The 17995-nt window shown below is 38.6% G+C and overlaps 1 protein-coding gene across 1 annotated transcript in view; it reads right to left on the reverse strand.

The window, feature by feature from the left end:
- The window catches only part of CATSPERE (catsper channel auxiliary subunit epsilon), a 163516-nt gene that overhangs the window by 121805 nt on the left and 23716 nt on the right, over positions 1 to 17995 (reverse strand). Inside the window, exons 6-7 of the mRNA XM_032242205.1 lie at positions 13510 to 13534; positions 5513 to 5590 (exon numbers count right to left, since the gene is read on the reverse strand). Coding sequence (XP_032098096.1) covers positions 5513 to 5590; positions 13510 to 13534 — 103 coding nt within the window. The remainder of the gene's footprint in view (positions 1 to 5512; positions 5591 to 13509; positions 13535 to 17995) is intronic.

Genomic DNA, 17995 nt, shown 5'->3' on the forward strand with positions numbered 1-17995 from the left:
AAGGCATCAGAAGCCATGAAAGTCTAGAAATGATCACAATTAAGAACATAAAGAGACAAGACAACTAAATATCATGTACTATTCCTGGTGGGACTCTGGAATAGAAAATGAACATTAGCTGAGGAAATGTAAAGAAAATATGAGCTCCTGTTAATAATAATGTATCAGTATTGGTTCAGTAACTATGACAAATACACAAGAGTAAGATATTTATAACAGGGAGAACGAGGTGTGGGATGACTAGGAGCTCCCTGTACTATCTTTGTAGTAATTCTGTAAAACTAAAACTGCTCTAAAAGAAAAAGGTTTTTAAAAAAGTGAATGAATGCAAGGTGAGGACATATAAACATTATATTTAAAAAATTCTTTCAAAATCTATAAATATAAAATAAAAGGAACATGGTATTGCCATCAGTATTTCAAGTGTGGATAAACAGCTGGATATTTTTGTGCCCTTTTATTTGTTAAACATAGTGAATAGGGGAATATTTAACTGTCCCACATTGGTTTTACTTTCTACTATGGTTACTATGTTAAATAAAAAGTGAGCATGCTTATATACAGAATCAAAAATAAAATTTAATAAAAAAGAAAAAAGCATGAAATATCTCCAGGTCACAGAAAACTAAAAAGTTAAACACAAAATTTGTTACATAACCAAATAAAATGTCTGAAAATAACTGATATGTGGAACTCAGTGAGTGGGTTTAATATCATATTAGAAATAATGTCCCAGGTTCAATGGCTCCCACCTGTAATCCCAGCACTTTAGGAGGCTGAGGTTGGTGGATCACTTAAGCCCAGAGGTTTGAGACTAGCCTGTGAAACGTGGCAAGACCTGGTCTCTACAAAAAAAAAAAAAAAAAAATTAGTCAAGTGTGGTGGTGTGTGTCTGTAGTCCCAGCTACTTGGGAGGATGAGGTGGGAGGATCACTTGAACCCAGGATACTGAGGCTGCTTGAATCCAGAAGACTAAGCCATGATTGCACCACTGCACTGCAGCTTCAGTGACAGAGTGAGACCTCGTCTCAAAAGAAACAAAAAATGTTAAAAAGAAATTATTTTAGTGACCTAAAGGAGAAATATCTGAGCCAAACATGGCACAGAGAGATAAAAAGAGAGAATATATTGATAAGAGGGTAAACGTGATGGCAGATGAATCAGATGGTCTAATATATGTTGAAGTGGAATTCCAGGAGATAGAATGAGAACATGTTTATTTGGAATCCCAGAGGAAAGGGAGAAAAATGATGAGGCACAGACAATATTTGAAAAGACATGGCTAATAATTTTCAGAAGATTGTGGAAACCCCAACCCACAGATTCATAAAGTCAAATAATTCCAAGTAGAATAAATACGTTTTAAAATTCACATTTAAATACATCATGGTAAAACTGCAGAACAAAAGACAAAGAAAAATCTCAAAAGCAGCCAGAGGAGAAAAGATGGATTATTTACTTATTCAACATCTCTTGTAACCTGCAGTACCCTACTTTTTATTCTAGCCAATTCTGGCAACACACTTCACACATTTGTAACCTAATAGGGTCTCACATCAACTCTAGCACCACAAGCTTTATTCCTTCTCTGTCAGGTTCTGTCTATCCCTGCATCTTGGCTGCCCGTGGAAACCTATTCTGCAGTTAGATATGCACAACTGAAAAGTACAAGGAGTTAACAAGCCAAGGGGGAACCTCTGACTAATGGCGGCTGGGAACCTTTCTTTTCCTTTGTGAGGCTAACTCTGAGGCATTTTCTGTTATTCTGTTGGACAATTTTAAGACGCATTTCACATGGCTTCTTGGAGGGGCTCAGCGAGATTGTGCTCTAGTGGGAAAAATTGTATCTCTCGTTTCCTAACCACTTTTCCTCGTCCTCCACTCTTATTTCCTGGTATCACCTCCAAAAATAAACTACAAGTACATTTCTGGTGAACCCAGGCTAAGATGCTTTCAAAGGAATAACAGGCAGAAAGATGGTTTTCTAACAGCAACAGTGGAGGTATGGAGCCAGTGAAAGAGTATCTTTAAAACACCAAGACAGAGAAACTACTAACTGGCAACTGAAGAGAGGAATATACAACAGGCAGAACAAACAGAAAGCAAATCTAAGAATATATTGTGCCTGTATTAGATGAAAATGAACTTAATGCTCTAATTAAAGACACAAAATTCCAGTCAAGATAAAAAAAAAAAAAAACAACCTCAACTTTATAGTGTTTATAAGACACACGTTAGAAATGTAAGCCTGGTTTGAGTTGGTGTTTTAAAAAAAACTGTAAGGATACAGGAAACTGAAAGTGAAAGCAGAAAGAATGTATACCCACATACAAATATTCATCCCCCCAAACCTGGTCTAGCTATATCAGAAAAACACATTGTAAAACAAAGCATTTATAAAGATAAAGGTGGTCATCACTTTGCTTTGTTTCATCATTGTGGATAATTGATCAAACTGTAGTTTCAAAATAATCCCCTCAAACTGCTCATTTGGAAAAAACAAACAAACCCTGATTTGGTTATTGGAGGCAGTGACACCTAACTATTTCCTCTAAAGTTGATTACAAAATGAAACAATTGGTTGCTTATCCTTTTGATTTATCAATCTGTCCCTTGTGAATTTGATTACCATGAGATAGGATAATATACTATTAAAAAATCAGATAGCTCTTGACTCACTCATATGTAAACAATCCTGTAAGAAATTAACATTCAGCTAACTCCTCATTTTAGATTTTTCTTCAGTACGTTTTAATTGCAACAAGACAAAATCTAAATCTTGAAAGAGGTACATTTGTAACAAAAAGAAAGGATTTATTTATTCACTGTGTTGCACCTTTAGAAAATTCATTTGTCTCCAAGTGATAAAGAATTCAATAAGTGATTAGCCAGATTTTTGATATGGATGCTGAAGGAACATCTCTAAAGCACCTTAATGGTCAGCCTCTTCATGAAAAATGAGGTTAATAGAAAATAGGCCCTATATACCAATAACAGACAAGCAGAGAGCCAAATCATGAGTAAATTCCCATTCACAATTGCTACACAGAAAATAAAATACCTAGGACTACAACTTATAAGGAACATGAAGGACCTCTTCAAGGAGAACTACAAACTACTGCTAAAGGAAATAAGAGAGGACACAAACAAATGGAAAAAAAATTCCATGTTCATGGATAGGAAAAATCAGTATCATGAAAATGGCCATACTGCCCAAAGTAATTTATAGATTCCATGCTATCTCCATCAAGCTACCACTGACTTTCTTCATAGAACTAGAAAAAACTTCTTTAAATTTTATATGGAACCAAAAAAGAGCCTGAATAGCCAAGACGATCCTAAGCAAAATGAACAAAGCTGGAGGCATAATGTTACCTGACTTCAAACTATACTTCAAGGCTACAGTAACCAAAACAGCATGGTACTGTACCAAAACAGAGACATAGACCAATAGAACAGAAAAGAGGCCTCACTGGCTGGGCATGGTGGCTCATGCCTGTAATCCCAGCAATTTGGGAGGCCGAGGTGGGTGAATCACCTGAGGTCAGAACTTTGAGACCAGCCTGGTCAACATAGTGAAATCCTGTCTCTACTAAAAATACAAAAAATTAGCTGGTGTGGTGGCACATGCCTGTAATCCCAGCTACTCAAGACAGTAGCTTGAACCCAGGAGGTGGAGGTTACAGTGAGATGAGATCATGCCATTGCACTCCGGCTTGCGAAACAAGAGCAAAATGCTGTCTCAAAAAGAAAGAAAGAAAGAAAAAGGCCTCAGAAATAACACCACATATCTACAACCATCTGCTCTTTGACAAACTGACAAAAACAAGCAATGGGGAAAGGCTTCCCTATTTAACAAATGATGCTGGAAAAACTGGCTAGCCATATTCAGAAAACAGAAACTGGTCCCCTTCCTTACATCTTATACAAACATTAACTCAAGATGGATTAAAGGCTTAAACATAAAACCTGAAACCATAAAAACCCTAGAAGAAAGCCTAAGCAATGCCATTGAGGACATAGGCATGGGCAAAGACTTCATGACTAAAACAGTGAAAGCAATGGCAGCAAAAACCAAAATTGACAAATGGGATCTAATTAAACTAAAGAGCTTCTGCTCAGCAAAATAAACTAACATCAGAATGAACAGGCAACCTACAGAATGGGAGAAAATTTTTGCCATCTACACATCTGACAAAGGGCTAATATCCAGAATCTACAAGAAAACAAATTTATAAGAAAAAAATCTACAAGAAAACAAATTTATAAGAAAAAAACAAACAGCCCCATCAAAAAGTGGGCAAAGGATATGAACAGACACTTCTCAAAAGAAGACATTTATGCTGCCAGCAAACATGATAAAAAGCTCATCATCACTGATCATTAGAGAAATGCAAATCAAAACCATAACAAGATACCATCTCACACCAGTTAGAATGGCGATCATTAAAAGGTCTGGAAACAACAGATGCTGGTGAGGATGCAGAGAAATAGAAACCCTCTTACACTGTTAGTGGTAGTGTAAATTAGTTCAACCATTGTGGAAGACAGTGTGGCAATTCCTCAAGGACCTAGAACCAGAAATACCATTTGACCCAGAAATCCCATTACTGGCTATATACCCAAAGGATTATAAATCATGCTATCATAAAGACACATGCACACGTATGTTTATTACAGCACTGTTTACAAAAGTAAAGACTTGGAACCAATCCAAATGCCCATCAATGATAGACTGGATAAAGAAAATGTGGCACATACACATCATGGAATACTATGTGGCCATAAAAAAGACTGAGTTCATGTCCTTTTCAGGGACATGGATGAAGCTGGGAACCATCATTCTCAGTAAACTAACACAGGAACAGAAAGCCAAACACCACATGTTCTTACTCATGAGTGGGAGTTGAACGATGAGAACACAGGACACAGGGAGGGGAACATCACACACTGGGGCCTGTCAGGGGGTGGGAAAAAGGGGAGAGAGGGCATTCAGACAAATAACTAATGCATATGGGGCTTAAAACCTAGATGATGGGTTGATAGGTGCAGCACACCACCATGGCACATGTATACCTATGTAACAAACCTGCATGTTCTGTCCATGTATCCAATAACTTACAGTAAAATTTAAAAATAAATAAAAATAAATTTAGAAAAAGAAAATATGAAGAATGTTCAAAGTTCTAAAGAAAGGTTTATGATTGTAGAGATCAAGCATAAGTTCAAAACCACTATAATGGCTGAACTAAAAGAGATCATGAAAGTGGATTTAGTTAGATCTGGGCAGCTTAAAATCTTGTCCATTGATTACAAATTATTCATAGTCCTTACAAAAGAAAGGCAGCATATAATCCTTTGGGTATACACCCAGTAATGGGATTTCTGGGTCAAATGGTATTTCTGGTTCTAGATCCTTGAGGACTTGCCACACTGTCTTCCGCAATGACTGAATTAATTTGCACTCCCACCAACAGTTTTTATCTACGACGACAGTAATGTTTCTACCTACTATTGAAGGTTCTTTTGCACTCCCGTCCAACTCTTCAGTAGCTGCATTTTCTGGATCATATGCCCACACAATGATAGACTAGAAAATAAAATTTGTTTGCATTTCTTCACATTTTGTACAAATTTCATTTTTAGTTGTGGCAAAACATAACCATAAACATGTTTTTATTTATTTTGAAATTTTTGATTATCCCACTTTTAAAAATAAAAAGCAACAGTGCTTTACATAAGAGAAGGATGTCCACCAAAGGACATATGAAGAAAGAATTAATACAATCCCTGTACACCCCTTAAGTAGGTAATGTTTACATGTCTTATGAATACTTATCTTTTTTTTGAGATGGAGTTTTGCTTTTGTTTCCCAGGCTGGAGTACAGTGGTGCAATCTCAGTTCATTGCAACCTCCACCTCCCGAATTCATGCAATTCTCCTGCCTCAGTCTCCTGAGTAGCTGGGATTACAGGCACCCATCACCACACCTGGCTGATTTTTGTATTTTTAGTAGAGACAAGGTTTCACCAGGTTGGTCAGGCTGGTTTTGAACTCCTGACCTCAGGTGATCTGCCCGCCTTGGCCTTCGAAAGTGCTGGGATTACAGGCATGAGTCACCATACCTGGCCCATCTTTCTTTATACCCATACATAGGCACAGCAACCTCACCCCCACTCACATGCTTTTTATAAAAATGAAATCACCCTATACATGTTACTTGTAAGTTAATATTTGTCACTTGATGCAAGGCTAGTTCAATAGATATAGAACTGTTTTCTTTCTTATTTTTTCTTGAGTATTTATTAATATAGGTAAACATTATATTAAAAATACAGCAAAAGCTGTCTCTTGCACCCTGTACACCAACACTCAATTCCCATAAATCCATCTGCACCCCAGAGGTAACTATTAGTAAGTTCTTGTTTAGATTCCTATAAAATGTTTGTGTATAACCAAGACATATTATTTTCATCCCTTCTACACAAATGCTAGCATGCTAAACATATTTTTTCCAAATCTTCTGCTCTTCATCTAAAGTTATTTTAGAGATCTTTACATATTTTCATTGATCTTTCAGTTGGACATTATTCCAAATTATGGAGGAACTACAATTTATTTAACCAGTAACCTACTAAACATTTGTTTCTAATCTCTTGCCATTATAATCAATCAATGCTACAATGAGCAACTTTGTACAACTTTGAGCATATTGGTAGGGCACATTCCTAAAAGTATAATTGTTGAGTCATGGGGTAAATGCATTGTAATTTTCATAGATCCTGGTAAACTGCTTTCTGCAGCAGTTGCACCAATATGCCCTCTCAGTAGCAATATATGAGAATTCGTCTTTCCTTATGTTCTTTCCCAACATCATGTTTTGCATACATTTGATTATTGCCAGTCTGATGGGTGAAAAATGGTACCGTGGTATAGTTTTTTTAAATTAATTTTTATTTATTTATTTTTATTTGAGATGAAGTTTTCCTCTGTCGCCAGGGTGGAGTGCAATGGTGCAATCTCAGCTCACTGCAACCTCCACCTCTCGGGTTCAAGCAATTCTCCTGCCTCAGCTTCCCGAGTAGCTGGGATTACAGGCACCCGCCACCACGCCCACCTATTTTTTGTATTTTTAGTAGGGACGGGGTTTCTCCATGTTGGCCAGGCTGGTCTCAATCTCTTGACCTCGTAATCCACACACCTCCGCCTTCCAAAGTGCTAGGATTACAGTCATGAGGCACTGTGCCTGCCCAAACACCATTTTTTATTTGACAACGTTGGATACTTCTTTTTACTACTTTATTCAGAATTTTTGCATGTATTTCAAATATAAGAGATGTTAACATTTTTTGGAACCATGTCAGGTTTTTGGTTTTAAAGTTACGCTGGATTTATAAATTGAATGTGGAACTTCCTATAATGTTTGCAATGGGCCATAATAGTTTAAATAATAATGATAGGGACTTTATCTTGTTCATTACTGTGTGCCCAGCACCTAGGCTAGAGCTAACAGAGATTAGATATTCAGAGATATGTTGAATGTTGAAACATCATCAGCATCATTTGATCTTTAAAGGTTAGCAGGATCTTATATGAAACCATTTGGTCCTGGTGCCTTTTAAAATATTAATAGTGAAATCACCTTTCCAATCTCTTTTGTGGAGCTTGGCCTTGTCAAGTGCTCTACTTCTTTGGCCAAGTCTGTTAATACATACTGCTAGGGAAATCTTCCATCTATATTTAAAAAATCATTGCTGAAGAGTTGCATGTAGTATATCTTTTCCATGTCTGTGATTGTATCTCCTTCCTCATTCTTAATCTTGTGTATTTTTCTTTAATTAGTCTTTTGAGAGGTTTATTTTACTCGTCCTTTCAAAGACAGTTTTTGCATATATTTAACCTTTGTATTATTTTATTAACTTTAACTTTTATGTTTAATCATCTGTTCGTTTTGGTTTATTTTCATTGTTCCTTTCATAATTCCTTAAGAACTAGTGTTTTTAAATTTAGTTTATTTATTATTGCCATTTTTGAGACAGGGTCTCACTGTCACCCAGGCTGGAGTGCAGTGACATGATCATAGTTCACTGCAGCCTTGACCTCCTGGGTACAAGCAATCCTCCTGCCTTGGCCTCCCAAGGTGCTTTGATTACAGGCATGAGCCACCACATCCAGTCAGTTTATTTTATTCTATTTTTTTTTTTACTTTAAAATTCCTTAGAACTATAGTTTTGTGTCTAAGAGTGGCTGAAATATATAGCCTTTGATATAAAATGTTCAAATTTCAATCCATTTCTATATCTGTATAAATTTTTCCATGACCTTAGTGCAGTGCAGTCATAAAGAATATAGGCTTTTTGGCCAGGCATGGTGGTTCACGTCTGTAATCCCAGCACTTTGGAAGGTCAAGGCGGTCGATCACTTGAGCCCAGGAGTTCGAGACCCGCCTGGGCAACACAGAGAAACCTCATCTCTACTAAAAATGGAAGAATTAGCTGGGCACGCTGGTGCCTGCCTGTAGTCTCAGCTACTTGATTGGCTGAGGTGAGAGGATCACCTGAGCCCATGATACAGAGGTTGCAGCGAGCTGAGATTGTACCATGCCACTCAACTCCAGCCTGGGCCCTGTCTCAAAAACAAAACAAAACAAAACAAAGCATATATATAGGGTTTTAATGTTTGTCTTCTTTTTTTAACCTTTTTTTTCAGATTTATGCATATTGTACATTTCAGCAGTACATTCCTTTTTATTGCTAACTAGTATTTCATTCTCTTAACATACCACAGTTCACCTCTTAATAGACATTTGGATTGTTACAAGGTTTTGACTTGCAAATAAAGCTGCTATGAAATTCACTTATGTCTTTTTGCGGGCATGTTTTTATTTCTTTTCAGTAAATACCTAGGAATGGAGTTGGTAGGTCATATGGTTTATTTTTAGAAGAACTGGCCGTTATCCAATGTGGTAGTTACATTTTACATACTCATCAGCAATTTATAAAATTTAATTGCTTCATCTCCTTGATGATATTTGGTATCAGCTTTTTCAATCTTTTTTTTTGAGACAGGGTCTGGCTCTGTTGCCCAGGCGGGAATGCACTGGCACAATCTCAACTCAATACAACTTCCACCTCCTTAAAGACTTTTTACATAGTTTAAACCTTCTACTTTTCTATATAAACTTTCGAACTGGGTTGTCATTTTCTATAAAAAACCTTTCGGGGTTCTGTTTGGGACTGCAGTGACTATAAGTTAGTTTGGGGGAAAACTGACATTTTAACAACATTGACTCTTGATCCGTGAACATTTGTTTTGGTCTTCTTTGAATTTTCTTAGTAATGTTTTATAATTTTCAATTTACAGGTCAGACACATACATTATTAAAATTTCTCAAAGTGGCCAGGCACAGTGGCTCATGCCTGAATCTCAGCACTTCAGGCATGGAGGCCAAGGTGGGCGGGTCACCTGAGGTCAGCAGTTCAAGACCAACCTGGCCAACATGGTGAAACCACATCTTTGCTAAAAATACAAAAAATTAGCTGGGTGTGGTGGCATGCACCTGTAATTCTAGCTATGCAGGGGACTGAGGCAGGAGAATCGCTTGAACTTGGGAGGCAGAGTTTGCAGTGAGTCGATATAGCACCACTGCACTCCAGCCTGGGTGACAGAGTGAGACACAGTCTCAAAGAATGAAATAAAATAAAATAAAATAAATTTCTCAAAGTATGTAATGTACTTGATGCTACTATAAGTGATATTTAAAAATGTTATTTTCTAATTGCTTATGGCTAATATTTTAAAATACAATTATTTTTTCTTCATTATAAGTCTTGTTCTATTTGACTTAAAATGTTTTTCTTATGTTTTATTTCCATGGGCACACAGTAGTTGTATCTATATAGAGGGTACATGAAATGCTTCGATACAGGCATGTAATGTGACATGATCACACCATGGAGAATGGGGTATCCTTCTCCTGAAGAATTTATCCTTTGTGTTACTGTTTCAGCTATTTTAAAACGCACAATTAAATTATTATTGACTATAGTCACCCTGTTGTGCTATCAAATAGGAGGCCTCAGTCATTCTAACTATTTTTTTATACTCATTAACTATTCCTCCTTCTCCCAACCCCCACTACCCTTCCCACACTCTGGTAACCATCCTTCTACTGTCTATGTCTATCATTTGATTTGACTTTTAGATCCCACAAATGAGTGGGAACATGCAATGTTTGTCTTTCTGTGCCTGGCTTGTGTCACTTAACACCAAGATTTGCAGCTCCATCCATGTTGTTGCAAATGGTAGGATCTCATTCTTTTTAAAGGCTGGATAGTACTTCATTGTGTATATGTACCATATTTTCTTTATCTATTCACTTGTTGATAAAAATTTAGGTTGCATCCTGGCTATTACGCATGGTGCTATAATAAACATGCATTAAACAGATATCTCTTAGATATACTGATTTCATTTCTTGTGGGTATATATACAGCAGTGGCATTTCTGGATCATATGGTAGCTTTATTTTTAGGGGTTTTTAAAAATTTTTTTATTGCATTTTAGGTTTGGGGGTACATGTGAAGAACATGCAAGATTGTTGCATAGGTACACACATGGCAGTGTGATTTGCTGCCTTCCTCCCCATCACCTATATATTTTTTTGAGACAGAGTCTCACTTTGTGACCAGGCTTGAGTGCAGTGGCGCAATCTTGGCTCACTGCAACCTCCAGCTCCCTGGTTCAAGCAATTCTCCTGCCTCAGCCCCTGAAGTAGCTGGGACTATAGGCGTGCACCACCACGCCCAGCTAATTTTTGTATTTTTTTAGTGCAGACAGGGTTTCACTATGTTGGCCAGGATAGTCTCAATCTCTTGATCTCGTGATTTACCTGCCCCGGCCTCCCAAAGTGCTGAGATTACAGGCGTGAGCCACTGCACCTGGCCTATTTTTAGTTTTTTGAGGAACCTCCAAGCTGTTCTCCACAGTGGTTGTACTAATTTACACTCCTACCAACAGTGTACATGGGTTCCCTTTTCTAAACATTCTCATCAGCATTTGTTATTGCCTGTCTTCTGATTAGCCATTTTAACTGGGGTGGGATAATATCTCATTGTAGTTTCTTTTTCTGTTTGTTTGCTTTCTTTATGTTTTGTTTTTTGAGACAGGGTCTCACTGTGTCACCCAGTCCAGAGGGCAGTGGTGCAATCTTGGCTCACTGCAACCTCTGCCTCCCAGGCTCAAATGATCCTCCTGCCTTAGCCTCCTGAGTAGCTGGGATTACAGGTGTGTGCCACCACACCAGCTAATTTTTGTATTTTTAGTAGAAACAGGGTTTCACCATGTTGGCCAGGCTGGTCTTGAACTCCTGATCTCAAATGATTGCCCACCTTGGCTTCTGAAAGTGCTGGAATTATAGGTGTGAACCACTGCTCCCAAGCCTTATGAACATACCTTGTTTTTGTTTCTGTTCCTTCTTTTATCCTTTGACTGTTTTAAATATGAACTAAGTAATATTTTAAATGAATCTTGTATTTCATTTTGAGTAGTATGAACTGTCTCCATTTTTGCACATCTATTCCAGGCAGTTTGTTTCTTTGTGGTCTACACCTTTTGTTGTGAAGTTATTATAGAGTTTGTTTTCTATAAGAATCCTGTAAACTCTTTATTATGGGTTTTGCAATCACTTCTGCCTGGGATCTAAATGTTTGACTGCTTGCAAAGTTCTATTTGTATTTATTTATTGGCTGTAGGTTCTTCATCCTCTTGGGCTGTGAAATTAGGATGTTTACCTGAAATCTGGGAAATCCCTTATCTGTTTACAGCCCCCAAAATAGGTGTATCATTTCTTTGCAATTATCCTAAGCCAGTGAGTAGAGGTTTACCAGTCCCCATTTTACAGACAGTTATAAATTTTAAAGACTTTTTTTTTCTTTTGAGACAGAGTCTTGCTCTGTTGCCAAGCTGGAGCGCAGTGGCATGATCTTGGCTCACTGCAACCTCCAACTTCCTGGTTTGGGTGATTCTCTGGCCTCAGCCTCCAGAGTAGCTGGGATTACAGGCGCAAGCCACCATGCCCAACTAATTTTTGTATTTTTATCAGAGATGGGGCTTCACCATGTTGGCCAGCATGGTCTTGATCTCCTGATCTTGTGATCCACCCGCCTTGGCCTCCCAAAGTGCTGGGATTACAAGTATGAGCTGTTACACCTGGCCAAGACATTTTCTAAATCCTAACTTCATACAGGGAGATTAGTTTCAGCTCCCTTTACTCCTATAGGCTGAAACTTTCATTCCCTAGTCCCATAAAATCATGAAAATACCACTCCTTTGCCACTAGGGATCATATTCTGTTCTAATTCAATCTTGTAACTCTGGCTTTGAGTGCCTTAATTATTTCTGACCATCAGGAAATTCCTTTTCTGTCTTTTAAATTCCATATGCACACATGCACTTGTATTAATGTAAAGATCTGTGAGTGTGTGTACTAGCAGTATATACACATATATTTTCTATAGGCATTTCTATGTGTTTTGAGTGAGAAGGAGTTTTTAATGCATTGAGTCCATAATATATATTCTACTTCTGTAAGTTCTCCTGTATTTTCTATATATCTTAAAATTCCTTAATTACTGATAATATTACTTCTTGCTTTTGAGCATTGTTATAATTGTAGCCTCAAAAGATAATTCAATAATATCAATGGGATTTGCAGTAGTAGTAGTTATGGGCACATGAGCTCACTCAATCATCTTGATCCACTATACACAGTTTATCTTTTTCTACTACTACTTTTTTTTCCCCAGTAAACTGTCGCTTTTAGAGACATATTATCTATATAGAGCTGCAATTTCCAAATATAATAACCTTATTTTAATTTTCAACATTTTGAATATATCTTTCCATCATAATTCTAATCATCCTCTATTCTAGAATTTTAAAACTTTTTGATCTTAGGGCCCCCTTCGTACTTTTAAAAATTATTAAGAATCCTACAAGGCTTTTTTTTTATGTGGTTTAGATCCACCAGTATTTACCATATAACAAATTAAAACTGATAACATCTAAAGATTATTTATTTTCAAAACTATGGTAAATCTATTATATGTTAACATATTTTTATGAAAAATAGCTACTTTTCAAAAGAAAAATATTAGTAAGAATGGATGCTTAATATTTTTAAAACCATCTTTAATATTTGTATTAATAAAGGACAGCTGGATAATCATCCCTGCTCCTTCACCCAAGTTGTTGGTGAAAATTGTCTTTGTGGAGGTAAAAGGGGGAAAAATCCATCCTTACACAGGTAGGTTGTTGGAAAAGGGTGAACCTCATGAACCTCCTGAATGGGTCTTATAGAAAGATATACACCTTGAGTACCACTACTCTAAGCAAATATCATTGCAAAATTAGTTTGAAAATTTTTTCATCTGGTAAATATGGAAGATAAGAGAGAGACAATATAGTAGCGATATATGAAGGCTACACAAAATTTTAAAAATATTTTACCTGGGTTAAGTTGTTAAAGAAATGTCTGTTGGGAAAAAGAGAAAACATATTTTAGTAAACAGCCTGTTAAACATTAGTTTAAATATTCTATTTTCAGTATACATGTTTCTAAACCTTTGCATATTCTCTTTATGTTTCATTACAGATATATAAAATTAAAGGCTATATGTAAAAACAAAAATTGCATATGTCTATTTATTTATCATTATTGTTACTGATTCTCATTTGTCATCACAGAGGCTGAATGGCTTAAATCTGCGTGCTTCCTTAATACTGCAAGTTCACATCATCAAAACTTCTTGATTAATCTTCTATAAAATGTTGATACTGTCATTCTACATAAAAAACCCCTACAGTCTTTCATGTTACCATTTATGTCAAACAGAAATTTGTCTTTTAGCATGACAAATCCTTCCCTCACCTGAAAAGAGTAACAGGCTGGGCCTGGTGGCTCACACCTGTAATCACAGCACTTCAGGAGGCCGAGGCAGGAGGACTGCTGAAGCCCAGGAGTTTGAGATCAGCCTGGGACACAGAGTCTCTATTTTTCCTGTCTCTACATTTAATTATAAAATTTTAAAAAAGGAATAATACTCATTTGCATGTTTAGTTGTATGTTTTCTAGAAAGTACCTGCATATTTTTAGCACATGTGATCTCTAAAAGTCAGTACCTCGTGACTATGTCCGCCCATCTGCTGATCATTGCACATTGTCTAGTACATTATCATGCAAAAAACAAAATGCAAATGTTTTGGGGAATCAGCAATGAGTATGCAATAAGTTTCCAAGACCACAGAATGAATATTGCATTTCATGGGTTCAATCTGATATGTTAGAAAGCTGCTGAAACTACTGTAACTACAGTATGACACTACTATAACTCTTCATAGGTAAACTGTGCCCAGAGTTCAACACAGTCCAAGGTTGACTAAAAAGACCCCTGGCTCCAGGCTGGTACACTCTGCCTTCAGTTATGCTTACTAGTCAGAGGCACGGGAAAGAAGAATCGAGTCACTAAGTGAGTTCCCAGCGTATCCAGAAGGAAAATTTGAAGGCAAAAAAAGATACGTGTAGATAATAAAAGAAAGCCTTTGGTATTAACACAGTAACCTTGTAGAGAAGGAAATCAGTATCACTTGACATTAAAGTAACAGCCTTGATTTTCATGGCAAGACAATATTAGCAGCATTCTTCTGGGTCTTTATCAGTTTTCTTGGCTTTCTTGAGTTAAGGCACAGACTGAAGTGTAGAGTTCAGAATAAGAAGAAGAGAAAACCCTGAACTGAACTGGCATTTAAGGTGAGGACAGATGATAAAAAGCCAAAGAAAAAGAAGACTGGGAAGGCCAGGCGTGGTGGCTCATGCCTGTGATCCCAGCACTTTGGGAGGCTGACCTCTCCGAGGTCAGGAGATTGAGACCATCCTGGATAACCCTAAAAATACAAAAAAAAAAAAAAAAAAAAATAGCTGGGCGTGGTGGCTCGTGCCTGTAGTCCCAGCTACACAGGAGGCTAAGGCAGGAGAATTGCTTGAGCCCCGAAGGCAGATGTTGCAGTGAGCAGAGATAGCACCACTGCACTCCAGCCTCAGTGACAGAGTGAGAATCCATCTCAAAAAACTAAAGAAAGAAAACGAAAATGACTGGGAAAAATACTATCATAGAAATAGAACATAGTGGTATTAGTGAAGAAATGAAAGTGTTTCAAAAAGAAAGTGATCCTCAGAATTAAATGTGGTTCAGGGTATTATAGTAAGAGGATCAAAACAATCCCATCGAATTTGACAATTACCTTCAGTGACTTTGCCAAAGCAAGTAGATAGATGGATGGATGGATGCATAGGTAGGTAGATAGATAGATAGATAGAAAATACTAGAATACAGTGATGAAACAGAAAAATGTCACAGTGAACTTGGGAAGGCTAGTTTCAGCACAACTCCATGGATCCTTTGAACTTTTTATTCTCTACTCTAACCCCAGAGATACAGAGACAGAAAAAAGCAAGAGAGTTTGGATGCCAACATGATTCTTGTTCATGAATTCTTTCATGAATTTGTTTCATGAATTCTTGGTTTGGGGGCAGAGTCAATAAGTGTTGAGAGCCAAGAGAAAAAGAGGCAGTGCTTGAAGGCTCCTGTACTCTGCAGTATTTGTCTTGAAATTCTTAACAAATCTATCTTTGAACTTTGGTTTTATCAGTGAAATGTGATGAGACAGTGAAGCCTGCATTGGGGACATGGAATTTTGGCTCCTGTACAGTCCCGCCTCCTGCTGCCTCTCTGCCTCCCTGGGACAGATTATTTGCCCTTGATTCCCCTCCATGCTCTGGCACCTTGGGTCCTGACCAGCCTTCACCTCCTTAACCCGTGTCCCACAAGCTGCTGGGAGCAGCCTGCTGGCGCAGTGGCATAAGTCTAATAGCTGCAAGGTTGCTGGTTCAAATCCCCAGTAGGGCCAGACTTGTCTGGGGCTTAAATGGGGGACCATCTGGAGAGTCCAGGAGCTGGAGGTTATAGGATATTGTGTTTCAGTCACCTGCAAATTTCCCAATCCAACTGAATGGTGCCAGAATCTAATAATGTACAATCTGTCTTGCCTAGGATTGGCTCTCCGTATGGCAGAACTTCTCCATCTAGAAGATCATAGTCAGACTGGGTCCAAGGCTCAAATAGTTAATTAAAGCCCCCTAGGGCATATTCTTATAATGGAGAGTAGGGTGGGGGAGGAGGCCTTGGCCACATGGCCATCCAGCCTTCTTTAGGATTGTTGTGCTCAGAGGTCCCCTCTAGATGTTTACCCTACGAGGGCAGTTTTATAATTAGGCCTATGTTAATTGAACTCTTGCTAGGGAATATTAACACCCATCACCCAAACCTCACTGGCCTAGTTCAGGGACATGCTGGTACGAAGCACTAATCCCAGCAGTCCACATGTCCTTATGGTGGTCAATGGGGACATGTGGACAGTGAGCATGTATGCCATGGCACTGATAAGTGTGATTAAACCCAGCACACAGAAGGCCTCGAAAGATAATCATGCATTTTAGGCACAAGGAAATTACAAGGTGCTGTAACTGAGGGACGCCCCAGGGCTAGCATTTGCAGGAATAACCAGGGATGCAGACATTCCTGTGTTTGATTTCAGATGGGTGCTACTCTTCCCAAGGCAAAATCTCCTTTAAAATCTATCCTGGACAACTGGGACCAATTTGACACACAATCTTTGAAGAAGAAGCGGCTCATTTTTCTCCGCCAAACAGCGTGGCTGTGATACTCTCTGCTGAGTGGAAAAACCTGGCCTCCTAAGGGAAGTATAGATTATAACACCATTCTACAATTAGACCTGTTTTGTAAAAGTGAAGGTGAATGATTTAAGGTCCCCCATGTGCAAATTTTCTTCTCTCTAAGGAATAATGTCAGCTATGTAAGGCCTGTACCCCATACCCTACTAACCCCTCCTCTGGACTTCCCCCACATTTAGGACTCCCTGTGGCTCCTCCCTCCAATGCTAACCAGGCCTCCTCAGCTCCAATAATCCAAAAGGAGTCAGAGAAGGCCTAGATGGCCAAAGCACCTCAGGCTCCTAGGATTCCCCAACTCTGCCCTCTATGGGCAGTAGGAGGAGAATTTGGCCTGACCAAGGGGCACACTGCCTTTTCACTTTCTAACTTAAAGCAAATCAAGGCGGACTTAGGAAAATTTTCCAAAGACCCGGACAAATACATAGATGTTCGTAGATGTTCTGCAGGGCCTGGGTGAGTCCTTTGAATTAGATTGGCAAGATATTATGTTATTGCTTAGTCAGACCCTAACCAGCAATGAGAGAGAGGCTGCTTTAGCAGTGGCTCAAGAATTTGGGGACACATGGTACCTTAGTGAAGTGCACGACCAAATGACGCCAGAGGAGAAGGATAGATTTCCTACAGGCAGATAAGCAGTCCCTAGCACAGACCCTCGCTGGGATCCTGACTCAGAACAGGGGACTGGAGTCGTAGGCACCTATTAGCCTGCATACTTGAGGGATTAAGGCCAACTAGGAAAAAGCCCATGAACTATGCAATGTTATCCACCATAACTCAGGGAAAAGAAGGAAACCCACAGCCTTCCTTAAGCAGTTACAGGAGGCTTTAAGTAGGTATACGCCCCTGTCGTCACACTCCAACGAGGGTCAGTTAATACTAAAGGACAAATTTATTAAGCAGTCAGCAGCAGACATTCAGAGGAAGCTCCAAGAGCTGGCCCTGGGGCCAGAACAGAGTCCAGAATCTTTATAAACCTAGCAAGCTTGGTGTTTTATAATAAAGACCAGGAGGAACGGGCTAAAAGGAGCAGGAGAGACCAGAGAAAAGCCGCAGCCCTAGTCATGGCCTTCAGGCAGGCAGCCCCAAGGGGCTCAGATGAGGGAAGGGCTTGGGTTAGCTGCCAGTCTGGCAGAGCTTGTTTCCACCGTGGCCTAACGGGACCCTTTATAAGAAACTGTCCCCAAA

The sequence above is a fragment of the Sapajus apella genome, unplaced genomic scaffold, assembly GCF_009761245.1.
Source record: "Sapajus apella isolate SASKATOON/1434 unplaced genomic scaffold, GSC_monkey_1.0 scaffold49, whole genome shotgun sequence".
Classification (NCBI taxonomy): Eukaryota; Metazoa; Chordata; class Mammalia; order Primates; family Cebidae; genus Sapajus; species Sapajus apella.